Source organism: Melospiza georgiana, chromosome 2 (genome assembly GCF_028018845.1).
Source record: "Melospiza georgiana isolate bMelGeo1 chromosome 2, bMelGeo1.pri, whole genome shotgun sequence".
Lineage (NCBI taxonomy): Eukaryota > Metazoa > Chordata > Aves > Passeriformes > Passerellidae > Melospiza > Melospiza georgiana.
In genome coordinates this window covers 96430118-96447104 of record NC_080431.1, presented here as the reverse complement: position 1 = coordinate 96447104, position 16987 = coordinate 96430118, and the positions used below count along the sequence as shown (strand labels likewise).

Genomic DNA, 16987 nt, shown 5'->3' with positions numbered 1-16987 from the left:
TTCTCTGCCTGTTCTAAAACTGTCTCATATCTGAAACCACATTTTAAATAAAGCCTCTGTCCCCTAATTTTTAACCAGAAGTTCAGTACACTGTGGATACAGGTTTTGTATTTGTTATGCTCTCTTTCTAGTTTCAGATATGTTACAGGAAATTATGTGCTTGTCATTATTCTGCAGGGGCACATAGTTCAGTTTGGGTGTGCTGTGATGGATTAATTTCAGGCTGATTTGTAACTGGTATTTTTATTTACTGGTTGATTAAATTGTACTAATATGTGTTCAATAATCTGGGGCAAAATATTTAAAGTTCTCCCACCTCTAAATTCAGTAGATTGAAACACATTTGATGCCAATTAAAATGCCAAGTGTGTTGGGCACATCTTAAAACTTTTCCTAATTGCCATTCTTCTATGGGAGGAAGGGAGAAGAGGAGCAGAGAAAAAAATACTCTGATACTTCCTTATTATTCTCAGTTTTGCTATTAAAAACTGGCCTCAATCTTCAGTGAATCAGATTAAGTAATCTCAAGGTCAATGCACTACTTGAAATTTTTCTCATTGCATCTCTCCAGCATGTCCCATCAGGTACACACAGTGCAAGGTCAATTAAGTTTCTGTAAAATGTAACAGCTGTCAGCAGAATTGGCTCCCAAGTCGCTGTTCATCCTTGCTCAGCTGAGAGGGCTCCTGTTGCCAGCAGAGTTGTGCTGACCACAATAGCTGGGCTAAAAGTGGCAATGACAATATTTTACAGCACACCCCTCTCCTGGAGGCAGCAGACAACTCAGGGCTCAGGCCCTGCCTTGCTGCCCTCCAGTACTCAAACAACAGAGGAGCTCTTGTAAATGCAGCAGGCTTGGCTGGTGGGCTGGCTAACTAAGAAAAAAGGATTAACATACTTGCCTGACAAAAAGGAAAGGTTCTGCATAGGAGTGGGAGAAGGAGGAACAGAATTCAGCACTTCACACAGTCCAAACCTAAATTACTCAGCTGTGTGTCACCAGCACAGCTAACGCCAAAAGGAGGATCTCTTTCATGTCTACCAGGTCAATCCTCCCTAAATTCCCTCTCTGTAGGCAGTGGACAGCTTTGATTTTCTCTGTTGAGAAGGCTAAGAATAGCTTAGATACCCTGGAGCCCATGGTGTAAAGCCAACTGGGCAAGCAACAGCCATGAAGCTCTTCTGGGGACTTCCAGATCACAGAATGGCTAAGAATGCAAATTTTGTTATTAATATGGTTCTTCAGACAAATTGCTGGCTATTTATCATGGCAATACTTTAGAAATTTCTAGTAAATAAAATAAAAAATGTTAGATACAAAAGCAATCTGTCCTTGGGAAGATCACCACATAACCATTGCATCAAAAATAGCCATGACAGTGTCAGCATCCTTTTCTTTTCTCTGGCTAAATTAGAAAGGGTCCCCTGGCAACTCAAGAAAAATAAGTAATTCTCCCCATCACAGACATGCATCAAGTGCAGTGAGTGGCACAACTGAGAAATCCAGATGACACATTACAGAAAAAAAATCCCCAAACAACAAAACATCTCCTTACCTCCTTGACTAAGGATTAGCAAAATAATTTAAAGCAGTAAAGTAAGACAAGATCTAGTCTTAGAAATCAATACAAGAACATATTCTCACAAGAAATGAAAAAATAGTATTTAATTGTATAAAAAGACATAATATTACAGCTCAATGGAAAACTTAGGCAATTTTTGCAGTTTAGCTTTTGCAAAATGGTCACATGAATCACATGAAACGTCTTCATTCACAGGGCCTTAAAATATTTGGGTATTTTGACCATTTAGAACTAAAGAGGGAACACTGAAGGCACTGGTACCTGTTGTCGTCACTAGGGAGCACAAAGCTGCACAGAAAGCTCTCTCGCAGGTTATTACCAGTTAGCAACCATTCCTCTGACTTTACCAGCCTGCTGCAACAGAGACAGAGCTGCCTTTCTGCTCAGGCTGAGACAACCTCCATAGGAATTACACATGGTGCCAGGCTCCATCCTACCAAGCCATGCACAGTCCCCCTGGTCTGGGCAGTTCTGCCTTCCAATCACTACAAACTAAGGAGACCCTTCCCAAAACAGGTGCATTCCAGCACAGCAGTGAGTTTTGATGTCTGCAAGGATGCCTCAAACCTGCCAAAGTATCTGAAATAAGGTATTTCCAAGTGTGTTAGTGAGGCACACCTGAGGGGCAAACAGTGTGGGACTCAGCACAAACAGACACAGTCCTATCAAAGATTCAAAGGAGCTTCAGCTTTGTCCCCACAGGTAACATTCAGATAAATAAACTTCTTCACACTCCAGCCAGGCTAAGCCTCTGCCAAGCCACTTTATATGAATTCCTGTAACAGCTCCTAAGGACTGGCAAAAACTTGCACTACAAAGTCAAAGACAACATTCTTCTGGAAATGCAGATCCTTTCCTGGGGCAGTTCTAAAGACATATCTAGCACAAACAACTATTTTTGCCTGATAAATCCTGTGACAGGATATTCAGTTAGGTCTCTCTTCTTTACTCTGATGGATAATTTAAATTAAAATCACTGTCCATTCAATCAAAAAAAGAATAGGTCTTAATAGAATAATATCAAGTTTATTTTCATTATACTCTGATATGATAAAAAAATGGTTTTTTATCACAGACATAACTATCTGCAATGCAAGGGATTTCCCATAATACATTTCTAACAATTACATCTCCCCTTTTTTAAACACTTTTACTTTAATACTCAAAACAGGTACTTACAAACTAATTTCTGACATGACTTGCTGGCTGGGAGCGAATTAAGAGACAAAATACAGGGCATATCAGAGAATAACATCAGAGGAAATCCTCTGTTGCATATATGTAAGCACAGGAGAATAAATTTCATATGATCGAGACTAAGCCCAGCTTGTAGGATAGCTACAACCTCACCCTCTTCATAACTTATTCATTGTTATATTTTGCCTGTAAGACAGAAAGATGGTAGAAAAGCCACAGAACATGATTGATCGATCAGAGGTAAAAAGTAGTAGGCCACTCCCCTTCTAATAAGAATTAACTTTTTCACCTGCTAAGTAGAGGTTGAATATCCCACTTATGCCTTGGACAATGGAAAACAGCATCACCAAGATGAGCAGAGAGAACTCAGTATTCATTTAGTCACTGGAGTTTTAAAACCCATGGTTAGAAAGGACAAACATGAAGATCTGACATGACAGAACATGACAGGTCCTTTTACTGTTTGCCATCCAATTTAATTTCTTCATTATGAGCTTGCCAAAAAAGAGCAACCAGAGACTTCAGCACAGGGTACAAATCATATAAATCAGTTCTGTTCTTTTGTACCCTTCACCAATGGTATCATGAGTGAAGGCTGACATAACATCCACAAATCACTTCAGTCTACTCTTTTTCTTTTGTTCTCTCAAAAACTATCCTTCAAGCTGAAACTTCCAATAATCTCCTTATAACTCCAAGTTTAATTCAAAAGCATTTTATAGAGAGATAGGGAAGTGGGAGACTGTTTTGTTTAATCCTGTCCAACAGTTTATGCTCATACAACAACGTTGTCCAACTCTGAAAAGCAGAGGAACAGGACAAGCCAGGATACAGAGGATACAGCTGACCACACTGGAAATTGTCTGAGTCATTATGGTTCACAATCTCACCTTGTAAATGCTCTGTGGGATATTTTAATAACTACAAATGTCTAGGAATTTGGGGTTAATCAAAAGAAAAATCAGCTCACACATACTAGTTACAGAATGTTTAACAGTGTTGAGGGAGAATCCCACGAGCCTGGCTTGAAATAAGTCTCAACCTCAACACAGGCATTTGGGATAGGAAACTGCCCGGGCTCTGGAAAAGCCAGACCAAACTCATTCCACAGGAAATGCTACCAAAGAAAGCTGGACAGTTAAAAACTGTCAACAAATATGCAGAAAACCCATTCACAAGGAAAACACAAGAGCTCAGGAAAAGCTAGGCACAAACTAGGGGCCAGACTCTACTGCATTTTCCTCTTCATGATGCAGACAGAAAAATTAAAGTCATCCTAAAGAAAACTTGAGTGTATACAGCTGTCAAACCAAGCACTTTTCCATCCATCTTGATGAGCACATACAACCACTTTTAAAGCTTTTCCCCTTCCTCCAGGAAGTTTGCATCACTGGGGTTGGTCATGCAACATTTAGAGCCCTGTACACATGAACAGGGCCACTCTATAAAGGCCTCCCCAAAGATTAACTCCCTGCCCAAAGCCAACCAGTGTGTTATTGGTATGAGCAAGAAATCACTCCTTCTCCACAGTATTCCTATGGGAGAAGTGCATGGCCCAGTTCCTGCCAAAGAATCACTAAGCCTGTGCTTTAACACCCACCAAACGCTGTGATTCCTTCTTTTTTTAAGACCCATGAAGCTGCTGCTTGCTGCAGAGGGTGCAAAGCTGGTGAAAAAGAGGGTGAAAAGTATACTACTCGTGCTGGGGAGGAGTATATATTCCCTCCTTTATCCTCACCACCTTCCTGGTCTGAGTGAAGGGATCTGTGGTGAATTCAACATCCTGGCACTAGAGAGAGGGGTAGAATTGGCAGTGGCACTGTGGAGATGGAACTGGTAGGGTTGGTGTGGCTCTCATGAGGGTACCACCCTGGAGCACAGGCAGCACAATGCTACCCATGTTTAGTGATGCTGGTGACCTGTACATTCAGAATTTCACCACTTACACAGTGCTATTCAATATACATCTATCTGGAGGTGGATTTGTTCCTTTTTCAGGTCCTCTCTTCCAAATCAAACACCAGCATTCTTCATTTGTTAAAATATTAACTTCTGACAAACATTTATTTGTGTTAATGGGGAAGAAATAGGTAAACTGGGAGGAAAGATGAACTTGGATAAATCCATAAAACTACTTAATGGGTGGGGTCTAGCCTAGGTCTGTCTGTGACTGAGTTTCAGGCAGGAATGTAGCATGGTCCCAGATGTGATGTCTCCCTTAATACTGCCAGAGATTTGTGCTTTTTTACTGTTCTCTGTATTGGGAAGCAGCTGTAGCTCACAGCTGCAGTTCTTGCTGTGAGGGTAACACAGAGAGTCTGGCTGATGCTGTGCACTTCAAGTCTATAGATCATGATAAAATTACACAGTGGAACTTGCCAGAAATAGTAGGCTGCAATTTAAAGGATATATAGCACACGTCACAAAAACTTAACAGCAGAAATTATTGTTCACAGAGACACTGCTACTTTACTGACTACTGATACCCACTGATTCCCACTTTTTTGGCTCATGGATGTTTTGCAGATGCACACATCTGTAGTATGCAGTTATCACAGTCCTGACTTTTCTCAGGTTTTCTCTGTACATGGAAAACTGCACGCATGCATATCATGTAGCATACACTCACACAGATGTCAGCACCAAATAATACATCCCACTGAAGAACAACACTGCAAACAAATAAAGTCTTTTATCCCAGCTCTCCTACCCATCTTTACACACAAAATGAAATGACATTTTGAGCTGCTCTGATTTCTGAAGCTTTTTTTATTTAGAAGCCTTCATATGACATAGAAGTATCAGATCTCCATTTGACAGAGTATCAGGTTGACTGATATCAAGTTAAACTCTCCTTCAGGCTAAGAACAAAATACCCTGACATGTTGCCACACAGAGTTAGAGTGGCAAATTCCCCAGATTATAACACATCTGTTGAAAACCAGTTCCCTAGCACAAGGGTTATGTTTCTATGCCTCTTATGTTTTGCTTTCTCCTTCTCTGCATATACTTCACATTTCTCTGCAGTTTGATTTCTGATATTGCAGCTTCTCATCCCCTTTTAAGCTATCCTAGCATCCCAAATATATACAGTACTAGAATATACATTTGTAGATATAACTCACTTTTCCAAAAAGTCTTACTTATTATAAGAGCAAGTAAAAGAACGGGTAATTTTTTATAGTGAGAAGCATTTAGGGCAATACTGCACACTCTGACATGTTAAGGTTTTTGAGAGGAGGAAATGCATCGGGCTTGTCATCTATGTCAGTGCTCTGTATTTGAGACTAACAATTACAATGCAATCTCGCATCTGCACAGGCCTTTTGTGAACTGACATGCAGCTCATTTGTATAAATGATCAACTAAAGCACATTATGAGACAATCAGCTCTAACTACCAGGAAAATAAGAGCCCATACCTAAATTCATTTGCTGCAGGCAGATGGTGGATTGCTTTTCTGTCCCTTTATGCTGCAGTCCTGCTCCCTTAGATCTTCTCTCCTAAGAGGGGGACATACCAGGAGGTCAGTTTTCTGACAAGGTCATCTGCCTTCAGAGTATGAAGAGAATTGCACAGAAAGTGGGTTGGGCTATATTTAGAGTTTGGTCCAACTCCGTGCCAAGGTCCCCCCCGCTGTCTCTCTCTTGCAGCACCGTCTCAGGTTTATTCTTGCAGATTCTCAGCCCACAGAACACACGAGAATAGAAAAGTCGCTCTGAGCTACTGCTGGATTGAGGGTTTTTTGCAATTTGCTAAAAACAAGTGGATCAGCAGTTCAGATGAGAACTCCTTAAATCACTCACTCTTCCAGTTCTTATCTTTATTTAAGTGGATTTTCCCTTTTCAGTTGAATAAGGGGAGGAAACTGCCTGGGATAGAGCAAAAAGACTCTCCTGAGCTAAGGTAAGGTTGCTTCATTTTTGTATTGTCATTGTAATTACAGCTCAATTAATGATTTGGATCAGATATGCTTCTTCTGCTACACCAGTTTTGCATGTCAGTATTAAGAGTATTTTTAGATAATGAAATTCTCCATGTAGAAATATCAATTCTCATTATCACTGTCCATAAGAAATGGGAAAATAAAAGGTTATCAGCATGTGAAATAGAATATATACTATCTGATTTTTACCTGCTTAAATTACTGTAAAAAGCACACAGCTATGCCAATAGACTATATCATTCTGAAAATGAGAGAACCCCAAATGTGTGGCTATTTGCACATGATTACATATACAGGCATGCATTTAGATGTGCTGAGTGATGTTTCAGCCACATTTTTTTGCACAATATGAGCAAGCATGGCAGCAAGTTTGTGATATAGGGCTTGCTACAAATGGCACAGATATGAGTAAAAAAAATAAAATTAATAAATGAACATGTGCTCAAATCCCTTTATAGTTCCAAAGTTGCTCAGCTCCAGAGTACAGGCAGTATTACAGATCATATTGTATTTGATTTCCTTTCCACTGTATGCTATACACTGCTTCAGCATTGCTTCTCTTTTTAAAAACACATATGGCTCAACAATTTTCCTCATTTAAAAATGCTGTGGTTCTTAAGGGAAAAAGCCTCTGGGCAGAATACATCATTGCATACCTGTCTGTTAGGAGATCCTAACACACTTCAGGTCACATGGCCATCATGATACTGTAGTGTGGATCCAACATGAGGGGAATGTTGTCATGTAAAGACACTCTGGAGCCATGGATTTAGCACTGGCACACACACACACTTTCTAATGCAACATGACCTCAGCGAGACCACAGGAATGGTAACATGAAGAAACTGGGTAGGAAGGTCCACTTGATCCAAAGGTCCAGACACGGATGGGACAGCACCAACTCAGTGCACAACATAGTCACTGTGTAAAAGCCTTAGCAGAAGCAACTAAACAAAGGCAGATGGATTCTGCATTAAAATTCAGCAAAGAACAAGAGAACTCACCGTGAGTTCAGCTAAGGTGACTGGGTGAATTCCTGTACTTATTTCAGGTTGTCTTAATACAGCTGCTGGCTAAACAATGCCATGCATTAGGCTATAAAACATTCTAAGTTGGCAAAAGTCTTATCTGCTGAAAAACTTCTCATTTTGCTCACTCTCAACTATGTATAAGATCTTCTCATCCTTTGCTTCTGATTTTGCTTAGTAATTTATGCTTGGAGTCTTGAGTGTTAAGTTTATTTGACAGAAGTAATAAACACAATCCATTTCACACAAAATACTTCCTAGTAGTGCTAAGACTGTTTAACAAATGAAAATTATGGTAGCATGCCATGGAACCAACTTGGGCTGTGTTGCATGTGATAACTGATTCATCCAGAAGGTTTATATTGAAGAAAAGGCTGTTAAAGGAGGGTTGCTGAAATACTGCAAATGCATTTATCAAATTTATCAGCAAGTAAAAGGCGTCACAGTATAAAAGCACCTAGTGCAGTCTAAGATCCGAAGATCCGAAGAATCTTTTATAAACAGTTGTTTTACACTGATAGAAAAGGGGAAAAAATACATTTAAATAAATTTTAAATGTTCATTTTAAATGTTTGCCTGATGAATCAACTTAGTTTTTGTGACACACTGTGGTACTATTCTCCATCTGCACATGGGAAAATATTACTTAATCCCCCACCAATATTAAAGACATCAGGGATTTTTTGGCTTAAAAAAAAGCAGTAGTGCTGTCACTGAGCTTCCTAATGCAGTGCTCCCAAACACCCCTGGCAGATGGACAGGAACTGCTGTGTCAGTGGCAGACAGGACTGGCTTGTTTTGAAGGAAGGGTCATCACACCCTCCCCACAGTAGCTGAGCCTAAAATGTGTCTGTCACCCAAACTGGTGGGAGGTTTGTTGACATGGGGATGACAGGATGACAGCTTTGGAAAATGGCAGTAGGATGATGAATATGGGCATGGCAGTACCAAAAGAAGCTAGAAAGAAGCATATCTGAGTGAATAGGCCTCATATTCTAAGGTAGACAAACCTCAATCTGCTTCTAACCTTTTTCTGGAGCCAATCCTGCTTGGTGGGTTCTTCCTCCTCCTATTCTCTCCTCATAAAACTCCATTAAAAAATTCCAGCACAGTGAGCTAGCTTTGTCTTGCTAAGGTGTGGTCTCCAATGGGCACAATATGTCCATTCTAGTAGAGACCACTATACAAGTGAAAATAATTTAAACATAGTAAATTAAAAGGAGATTTTTTTTTCCTCCTTTCATGTAAGAAAGAAAGAAAGATTGAAACCCTTAATTTCTATTAGAGGGGCTGATGGGGCTGAAACCCACCTTCCTCCCTTGTGGTGGGAAGGCATGGCCATACATACTGAATGACATGTCCAAGGCTGTGGAGGAGGAGGAGGAGGAAGGGAAAGCTTGGCTGATGATGCGTGCTGCCAGCTGGCCAGGCAAAGCTCCAAGAGGACATTCACTCACCCCTTGCTTTGGCACCGTCCCTCTCAGCTGACAGGTGTAAGCAGGACCAGAGCCAGATGGGTAAATCCAAACAGCACCAGGGGGACAAGTCCCACCAGCATCAGATCCCCTGCTCCACTCCCTGTATTTACCTTCTGCCTTGGGGGCTTTCTTCTGGTGCAACCAAACAACAAACAACCCTGGGATTTTTCTCCCTCCCTGCCAAGCTCAGCTGACAGAAACAAGCTGGGATTTTGGGGAGAGTCAAAGCATACCTCAACAAAGACCTTTAACAAGAGGTCCTGCCAGCAGCAATGCTACACAGCTCTGCAGTCAACCTGCAGGACCCAAGACTCATCTCCAGCCACCACCACCAATGCATAGCTGGTGCTGCAGCTGGCATCGAGGCAGGGACACCCAAAAGGGGCTTGGAGAGTGTGAGAAAGGCAAAGGGAGCTCTTGAAGCCAGTCTGTGAGTACTTGGGTACAGCCCTGTGTGTATATCTGCATAGGGGAGGAACACAGAACTTGGTATGAAGACAGGTGGCTACAACTGCTGAAGGAGATCTGCCTTAAATCCTGCACTGAAATTTTCTTTCATAACCTTTAGTGACTATTGACACATATTCTGAATATACTTTCCAGAAAGGTGTGGATGATGATGTGCCAATATATGCTGTATAGGAAAGAGAGATACTTATAGACACAGAAAAATTTCAAAGCTTTAATTAAGCAAAGGGTTAATTAAAAAATTATAGTCATTCAGCTAAGCAGTACTTTCCCCTGAGACTTACTTGTAAAAAGGACAGGGAAAGAAATCAAAGTTTATACTCACAACCAGGCACATAACCCCAGTCTTTATCTGACCTGATTTCAGAAATCCATCTTTCAAAAATAGGAGGGGAAAAAGCCCCAACAACACAACTTTTCCATAGGGTGCCCTGCTGGTAGAGTGATATGTCTTTGTAGAAAACTGTCTGCACTGAGGATAGGAATAGACCCATCATTTCCATTTTCTTTCTTCTCCAAGTACAAGTGTTGGGACTGACAGAAAGATCTCCAGCACTGGTTTTCATGCTTTGCATTACAGAATATCACTTTTAACTGTGGCAAATTGAGTGTTGTCTACTCAAAGCACAATAAATCTTCATGCTCGCAGTAAGGCACAGGACAAGAAATGCACTGGAACAGTGAGGTACTCTTCAGGCCTGCAGCACCACACTGCTTGGCAGCTGCAAATGCCAGCCCTAAATTCAGGAAAACTGCAGGCAGACCACAATCTGCTACACCCAGTGCTCTACTTCTCACCCAGACAACTTTGTGGTCCTACTCAGTAAAATTTTCTATTTCTCAGTCCTTACTTTGGTGATTATTCAGGATGGGTATACAACCCATTCATTTGAGAAGATGAAGGTTATCAACTTTAAAACAATTTCCACTGACAATCTCACCTACACAGTGCAGCATTAAGCTATGCAGGAAGAAACAGTTAAAATTTGGATTGTACAAAACTGACACAAATTTCTGATTTTCCATTACATAAGCCCAAGTTCTTTCAACTGCAGCAAACTCACAGTGACCACTACTGATGCTAAAATGCCACAGAAAGGAATCCAACAACACACGAGTTCTTCTGTGTCAAACATCAGAGGGTGAAAGTGCATATAGACAGCTGCAAACCAGTAAATTACAATTTTACATAAAATGAAACATAGTCCTGTTAAAAGAAATCCTTGGAAGTGAACTTTCTCACTTTTCACTCATAGCCAGCTTTTTAGTATACCAATCTGATCTGCAGGCATTCACTTCAACAGGAGAACAGAATCCAATCCCAGCACAAATAACATTGCAAAAAAAGCCCCAAAAATCATTATTTACAACACGGTTGTATTTTAGCACAGTCGTCATGCACTTTTCTAATCACAAATAATATTATGGGTGAATATAAGAATGAAGGAGGGAAAAAAACCTCTAAATGGATGTCAAATAATTTAGATACTCTCCCTAAAGATACAATGTAAAAATCATGTACAAAGTACAGTAAAAATAGGCATTTTACACCATCTTGTCTGTCTTTAAGAACACTCAATTTAAATAGCAAATGAGCAGCAATCACTCTTCCTGTCACTGTGTTTTCCTCTGCTAACACAACCCTTAGAGATGCCATCCAGTCCAACTTGATGCATGTCTGCTCTCACAACACCTGCCTGAAAGAGGGGGACAGAAAGGAAGTCCCCCTTGGAAGAAAGTGAGACTGTACAGCATGAGCTTGTCAATATATGGCAAAATGAAGGGCTGAGATGATGTGTCAGGGCTCGTGCTGCTGTGCAGTTCTTCTCACCCAGCCAAGCCAAGGGGCTGCACGTTCCTTGCTGTGCATTCACCCACTCACCAGCACCAACCCACTGAGAAGGAGACACAACCAGGCTGTGTGTGGAAATGTTCCTCACTCGGGGTTCACCAAATGTGGAATTTTTCTTCACTTGGGGTCACCAAATGTGGTGGTGCTTGCAGGGGTCCCAGGGCAAGGGAAGAGACGAGAATCTTGAGTCCATGTTTCAGAAGGCTGATTTATTATTTTATGATATATATTATATTAAAGGAAAATGGTACATTAAAACTATACTAAAAGAATAGAAGAAAGGATTTCATCAGAAGGCTTGAAAGGAATAGAAAGGAAGGAATGAATAACAAAAGCTCGTGACTCTCAGAGAGTCCAAGCCAGCTGGCAATCCAATGTGACTGGCCATTAATTAGAGACAACCAACATGGACCAATCAAAGGTGCACCTGTTGCATTCCACAGCAGCAGATCATTATTGATTTTCTTTTCTCCTGAGGCTTCTCAGCTTCTCAGGAGAAAAATCCTGGCAAAGGGATTTTTCAGAAAATATCATGGCAACAGCTGTGATGGAGTTTCTCAACACAGACAAGCAGAGACCAAGAGTTCGAAATTATATGACCTTTTTTGCATCTTGAGGCTCTTGAAGGGGGAAAACCAGAGCCTTTGTTCCCCCTCACACTAACTTTCATCTAACTTTCAGCTGTCTGAAGTGCAGACCATGGAGTCTAATTATAGGTTCATTGAGTCTTCCCAGAGATTGGCTCCTTACGTGGGCAAAGAATTTCACAGATCTCTTTGGGAGCCTGCATATTCCTCCATTTTAGATTTCCTGGTCATAAATGTACAAGGTGGGTTTCTCATCAAGTTTGCTCCTTGACACTGCAACAAAAGGAAGAAATTCCAGGTTTCATCAAACACTACAGGGCATGGAGTGATCACTGCAGAAGGCACAGCTGGACTCTTCCCTACTGTCCTCTCCTGTGACATGTCATTTAAATAGAGCTGCTGAAGACATTTTTATTATTAAAAGTACAAAGCTATGGCATGTACTAAGCAGTCAATATTCTATTGTACAATTGCACAGATGAGCTGTGTTAGCTTTGTGTAAATGTCCAGTGCACATGGTCAGAGGAGGGAGTTCTAGAGGATTTATTTGGATGGAAGTCAGGTGCATGTGTGTGCTTTGTTATCCTAAAGAGATTGGGAGTAGGCATTGATGCATTGAGATGGACTACTTAGCCTTTAGCAAACCACTAGCACTTCTTCCACCTCAGTTTGTCTTACTGGAAAAAAAAAAAAGAACAAAAGAATGTAGAAATATCCCTTAATGGGGTTTGTTGGAGCCTAAATAACATACGTAAAGTTCTGTGGGATTCTGGAAATGCTATAGGGGACTATAATAGTTTGTTATATTCTGGCAGAAAGGACATGAAATCCCTTTCTTTGAAAAGGGATTGAAAAAGCATGAGTGTTTTTAAAAGTATTTTTGAGAATCCAAACCCATTGCATTCAGGTCATTAATACGAAGAACAAACTTGGGGCTCACTCTGTCAGAGCCACAACTCAGTCAGATGCATTTTGATTTGAGCTACAATCTCCAGGTTCCAGCACTGACAGCCACAATCAAAAGCTTCTTTGTCATGTCTTTGCTATTCAGCAGCTTTGGGGACAGTGCCCATGACATGACACAAGAGAGAGATAAGGGTGAGCCTTATCCAGAGGGTTTCACTACTGCCTCCAGCCCAAGGACAAACTGCTGACAGACTCTGCAGAGCTGGGGCCAGAACATCCACAGGGTGGGAGAGACAGAAGCAGTGCTTTATCTAGGTCCTCAAGCCTGAGCTTGAGACAGCCTCGTAAGGCAGATGTCCCCTGGTATCCCGTACAAATCCACATGATGTGAGCTCTTCCTTTGAGACCCTGTTGGGAAATGCAGTCTCCACCTTGTTGATTTACTCCAGGACTGCTGATAAGGAAACCCCTGTGGAGCAGAACACTGCCCACAGCACAACAGGGATGAGATAGGCAGCACATCTGCAGAGGGAGATCAGTGCCTTAGCCAGAGTTACAGAAAACAGCAACTGTAAGATATTCCATGCCTTACAGTATGGGAAACAGCGTAACCCTCACATCAGAGATACTTTGTCTCTCACTGTTTGTCTTTGGGAGCAGAAAGAATGGCTATATACAATTAATGATATCAAACAGAGACCAGGCATAGCAATAAAAAAACCCCAAATAATACATTAAGTATTGTCATGATCATTTTATCCTTTTGTTTTTGTTTTAAAGTGAACTAATTACTTAGCTCAGCAATGGTCAGGACTGGAGGGCTACATCAGGATGGTAATGAAGGTATAACCCTGGGGAACAATTTTTATTATAGTGAAGGTTTCAGCTGACTACATTTTAATTAATCTGAGTAGTACAGCATTCTGAATCCCCAGATACCCCAGATCAATTTGGAGACTAACATGACTCATTTTACAGCATACTTTAACATTGCTCTAAAAAATTCTTCAACAGTTCTTTTAAGTCTCAGAGGTAATCTAATTTCTCTTCTATTTTTATTATAGAGGCTTTCAAAAGACATTTCGACTACATATCATTAAAATTATGTGGCTGTGGAATGCCAAATATAGCATCTGAAACCAAATAACTCTTCCATACTTAAAAAGCACAAAGACATTCCTAATTACAAAAGAAGGGTTTTTATTTGTATTGATAAAGCATTTTAAATTTAAAATATGTCTCTGTTATAATAAAGATGAGCCACAGTAGCATTTGGTTAAAAAGCTCAGCAGTGAACTAATATAATAATATGAGATAACATGACAAGATAAAAGCAGGATATTCAGGGTTCAACCCATGGTGCAGTGTCATATATATTTTCTGTATAATCCAGGCTTAAGGAAGTCATGCTTAAAGTCTGACAAAACATGAAATACCTGGCAAAGAAACAGATCCCAAAATAAGCAAGTTTTGAGCTCATACATCATAAGACCCATAAGATGATGTCATTTATATCTTTAAATTCAGAAAACACAAATTTTCCTGTGCACTCTCCACTGCATCATTAATTCACCACTGTTTTGCTATAGTATGGAATTGAAAATGTTAAACTGCCCAGTACTCTCCCTGCTTTCACTGAGACACTGCAGACCCCAGTATCAGTTCAATGTGACCTGCAGAGGTGGCTGCACAGCACCAGCAGCATCCCCAGTGTCCCCATCCAGCAGCAGCATTGGGCAGTAGACAGCAGCAGCAATAGATATCAAACCTTCCTGCTAGAGGGATGTAAAAACCAGAAAAAGATCCAGACAATGTGAAAACTCCTGAAAACAGTATTCAAGCAGAAAGGGCAAAACCCAAGAGAAGGGCAGCCAGCACAGACCACTGAAGCCAGGGGCAGTGGTGGCAGGAAAGTGATTGAGGGCAAGAGATGCGGAGCTCTAATTCTGAGGCAGAACACTTCTCCTTGTTGTCATGTAGAAAATGCTGTGTTTCCTCCCTCTCCCCTTCTCACAGGGTGAGCTGCTGCACCCCCTGCTCAGGCTCTGGGCAGCCATGGTTCCTTGGTCCCTGCTAGAGGCATTGTCACACAGGGGTGGAAGCACTCTTGCTCCAGGCAGCTCCTACCCCTGCGAAGGGGTACCAAGTCCCTCCCTGCTACACCACCAGGCCAAATGCAGCCCAACTCTGCCAGCTGTTCATTGCTGCTACCTAAATCTTTCGAAAAGACAGGCACTGAAGAGGCTGGGGGAAAGAAAGAGAAGTAAATTCACATGTCCTGTAACCCCAGTGTATCTATAAAGCTGACAAAACCCAACCCAATTAAAACAAAGCATGAATTAGATTGGTTTTCCAGGGTGAAACTGTTCTGTGCAGGATAAAAAAGCACATCCCACTTCTGTGCAGGAGCAATGAAGTAAATGAGATTTAAGAGAATGATAATGGATTTCCTTTGACAACAGGCAAGGTACAGACCTATGGCCACATCTCTAATAAGGCACTTAGTTCATTATTTTGATTTCTTCTTTCTAACCCAACAGTACCACAGATATTCTATTTTGCAGTTGCAGTAATAATTTGTTACAGTAATTAATCACAGAATTGGGTAAAGGTAATGGCATTCTCTAGAGCATGTAAAGTTATTCCAGGCTGGAAACCAGCCATTCATGCTTAGCAGTAATTGTGAAACCAATATTTAAAGAGCTTGGACTGCAAACCTCAAAAAGGAAAAAGCATCAAATTATTACTGCAGAACAGGGCATAAAACCTGCCTGTTTTATTTGGAGAGGCAGTCTCTGCACAGATTTGCAAGCCTCAGTAACTTTAATTTTTTTCTGGGTTTTTTTTTTATTATTTTGTTCACACTGGGCAACCAACTGAGTATTCAGTTCAGGTTTCAGAAGAGCTTGAGTGATGTATTTAACACCCACTGGGCCACCACTTACACTGTGTTCAAGCCAGCAGGAAAGGAACAGCTGCTATTGCTCTCCCTGCCTCAGGTTAAGCATCAGCACTGGGAACCCTGTACCAGGAAAGTGTGAAAGGACCAGCACCTACATGCTGCAGCCTCAAGTGATCTAGAATTTCCCTCCTGATTTTCTGTTTTTCACTCATGCCATATCTTTTAATTGCATCCAAGGATGTGGAAAAGTAAATAACATGGTGCACTTCACCTTGGGCTGACCCTAAAAACTTCAAACTTGCTTCAAAACTGCAAGTTTGGGCAGATCATAGCCAGAACCTCAGAAGGGAGCCCAAAAGAGCTTGAGCCTACCAAGTTCTATCACTCCACGGCTCTGAACAATACCCTGGCTGACAAAAAAAGAGATAGCTCAAAAGCCTCCAACCTGTGTACAACACAGAAAGTATTCAAGAGATCAAACAATTCTCAACTTCCAAATTGAAAATGGGAAGCAGAAGTGACTGCAGAGATTTTAATTCAAAAAACTGCTGCTGTTCTGGTTTGTTGGTCAAGACTTGTGGCAGCATGTAAGCACACTTGTAGTCTGCTCTACAAGGGTGAAAAAAAGTTCCTTCTGCTGTATTCTTGTGTTCAGCTGTGGGGTCATTTTTTGTAAGAGAGTTTTGAAGTGTACAGAGCCGGGAACTGGACATGATCACACATCCATAGATCTGTGCTGCACTGAACACAGTCTGCTCCAAGGTGGGAGCAACTGGCCTGCAGAAGGAACAGGAGTCAATCCCAATCTGTCTCAGATGGTTCCCCTTGCTCCTCTCAGGAGGCCCAAAGCAGGCAGCTGCTCCTCCTCATCAGGAGGGCTTGCTGTGGCATCCCAACAGATCAGGCTCCATCCCCCATCAATCTATACATTATTAATCTTATCTGGAGCAGACAGTGCTGACGCCCAGCTTCCTCAGTGTCTGGAGGAATACCAGCTGTCTCCAGTTCAGCACAAGGAAATTGAATCTCTGCATGTATCA

At 41.3% G+C, this 16987-nt stretch overlaps 2 protein-coding genes across 3 annotated transcripts in view; one reads left to right on the top strand and one right to left on the bottom strand.

The window, feature by feature from the left end:
* CMSS1 (cms1 ribosomal small subunit homolog) overlaps positions 1-16987 on the bottom strand; it is a 223568-nt gene that overhangs the window by 26536 nt on the left and 180045 nt on the right. Inside the window, exon 2 of one of the 2 annotated variants that reach the window (XM_058043521.1) lies at positions 6202-6283. The exons of the other annotated variant lie outside the window; for it this stretch is intronic. Within the exon in view, the coding sequence (XP_057899504.1) occupies positions 6202-6211 (10 nt within the window). The 5' untranslated portion in view covers positions 6212-6283. The remainder of the gene's footprint in view (positions 1-6201; positions 6284-16987) is intronic. 2 annotated transcript variants of the gene reach the window in all.
* Positions 6209-16987, top strand: part of FILIP1L (filamin A interacting protein 1 like) — a 189090-nt gene continuing 178311 nt past the window's right edge. Inside the window, exon 1 of the mRNA XM_058043488.1 lies at positions 6209-6686. The gene's annotated coding sequence lies outside the window, so the exon portion shown is untranslated. The remainder of the gene's footprint in view (positions 6687-16987) is intronic.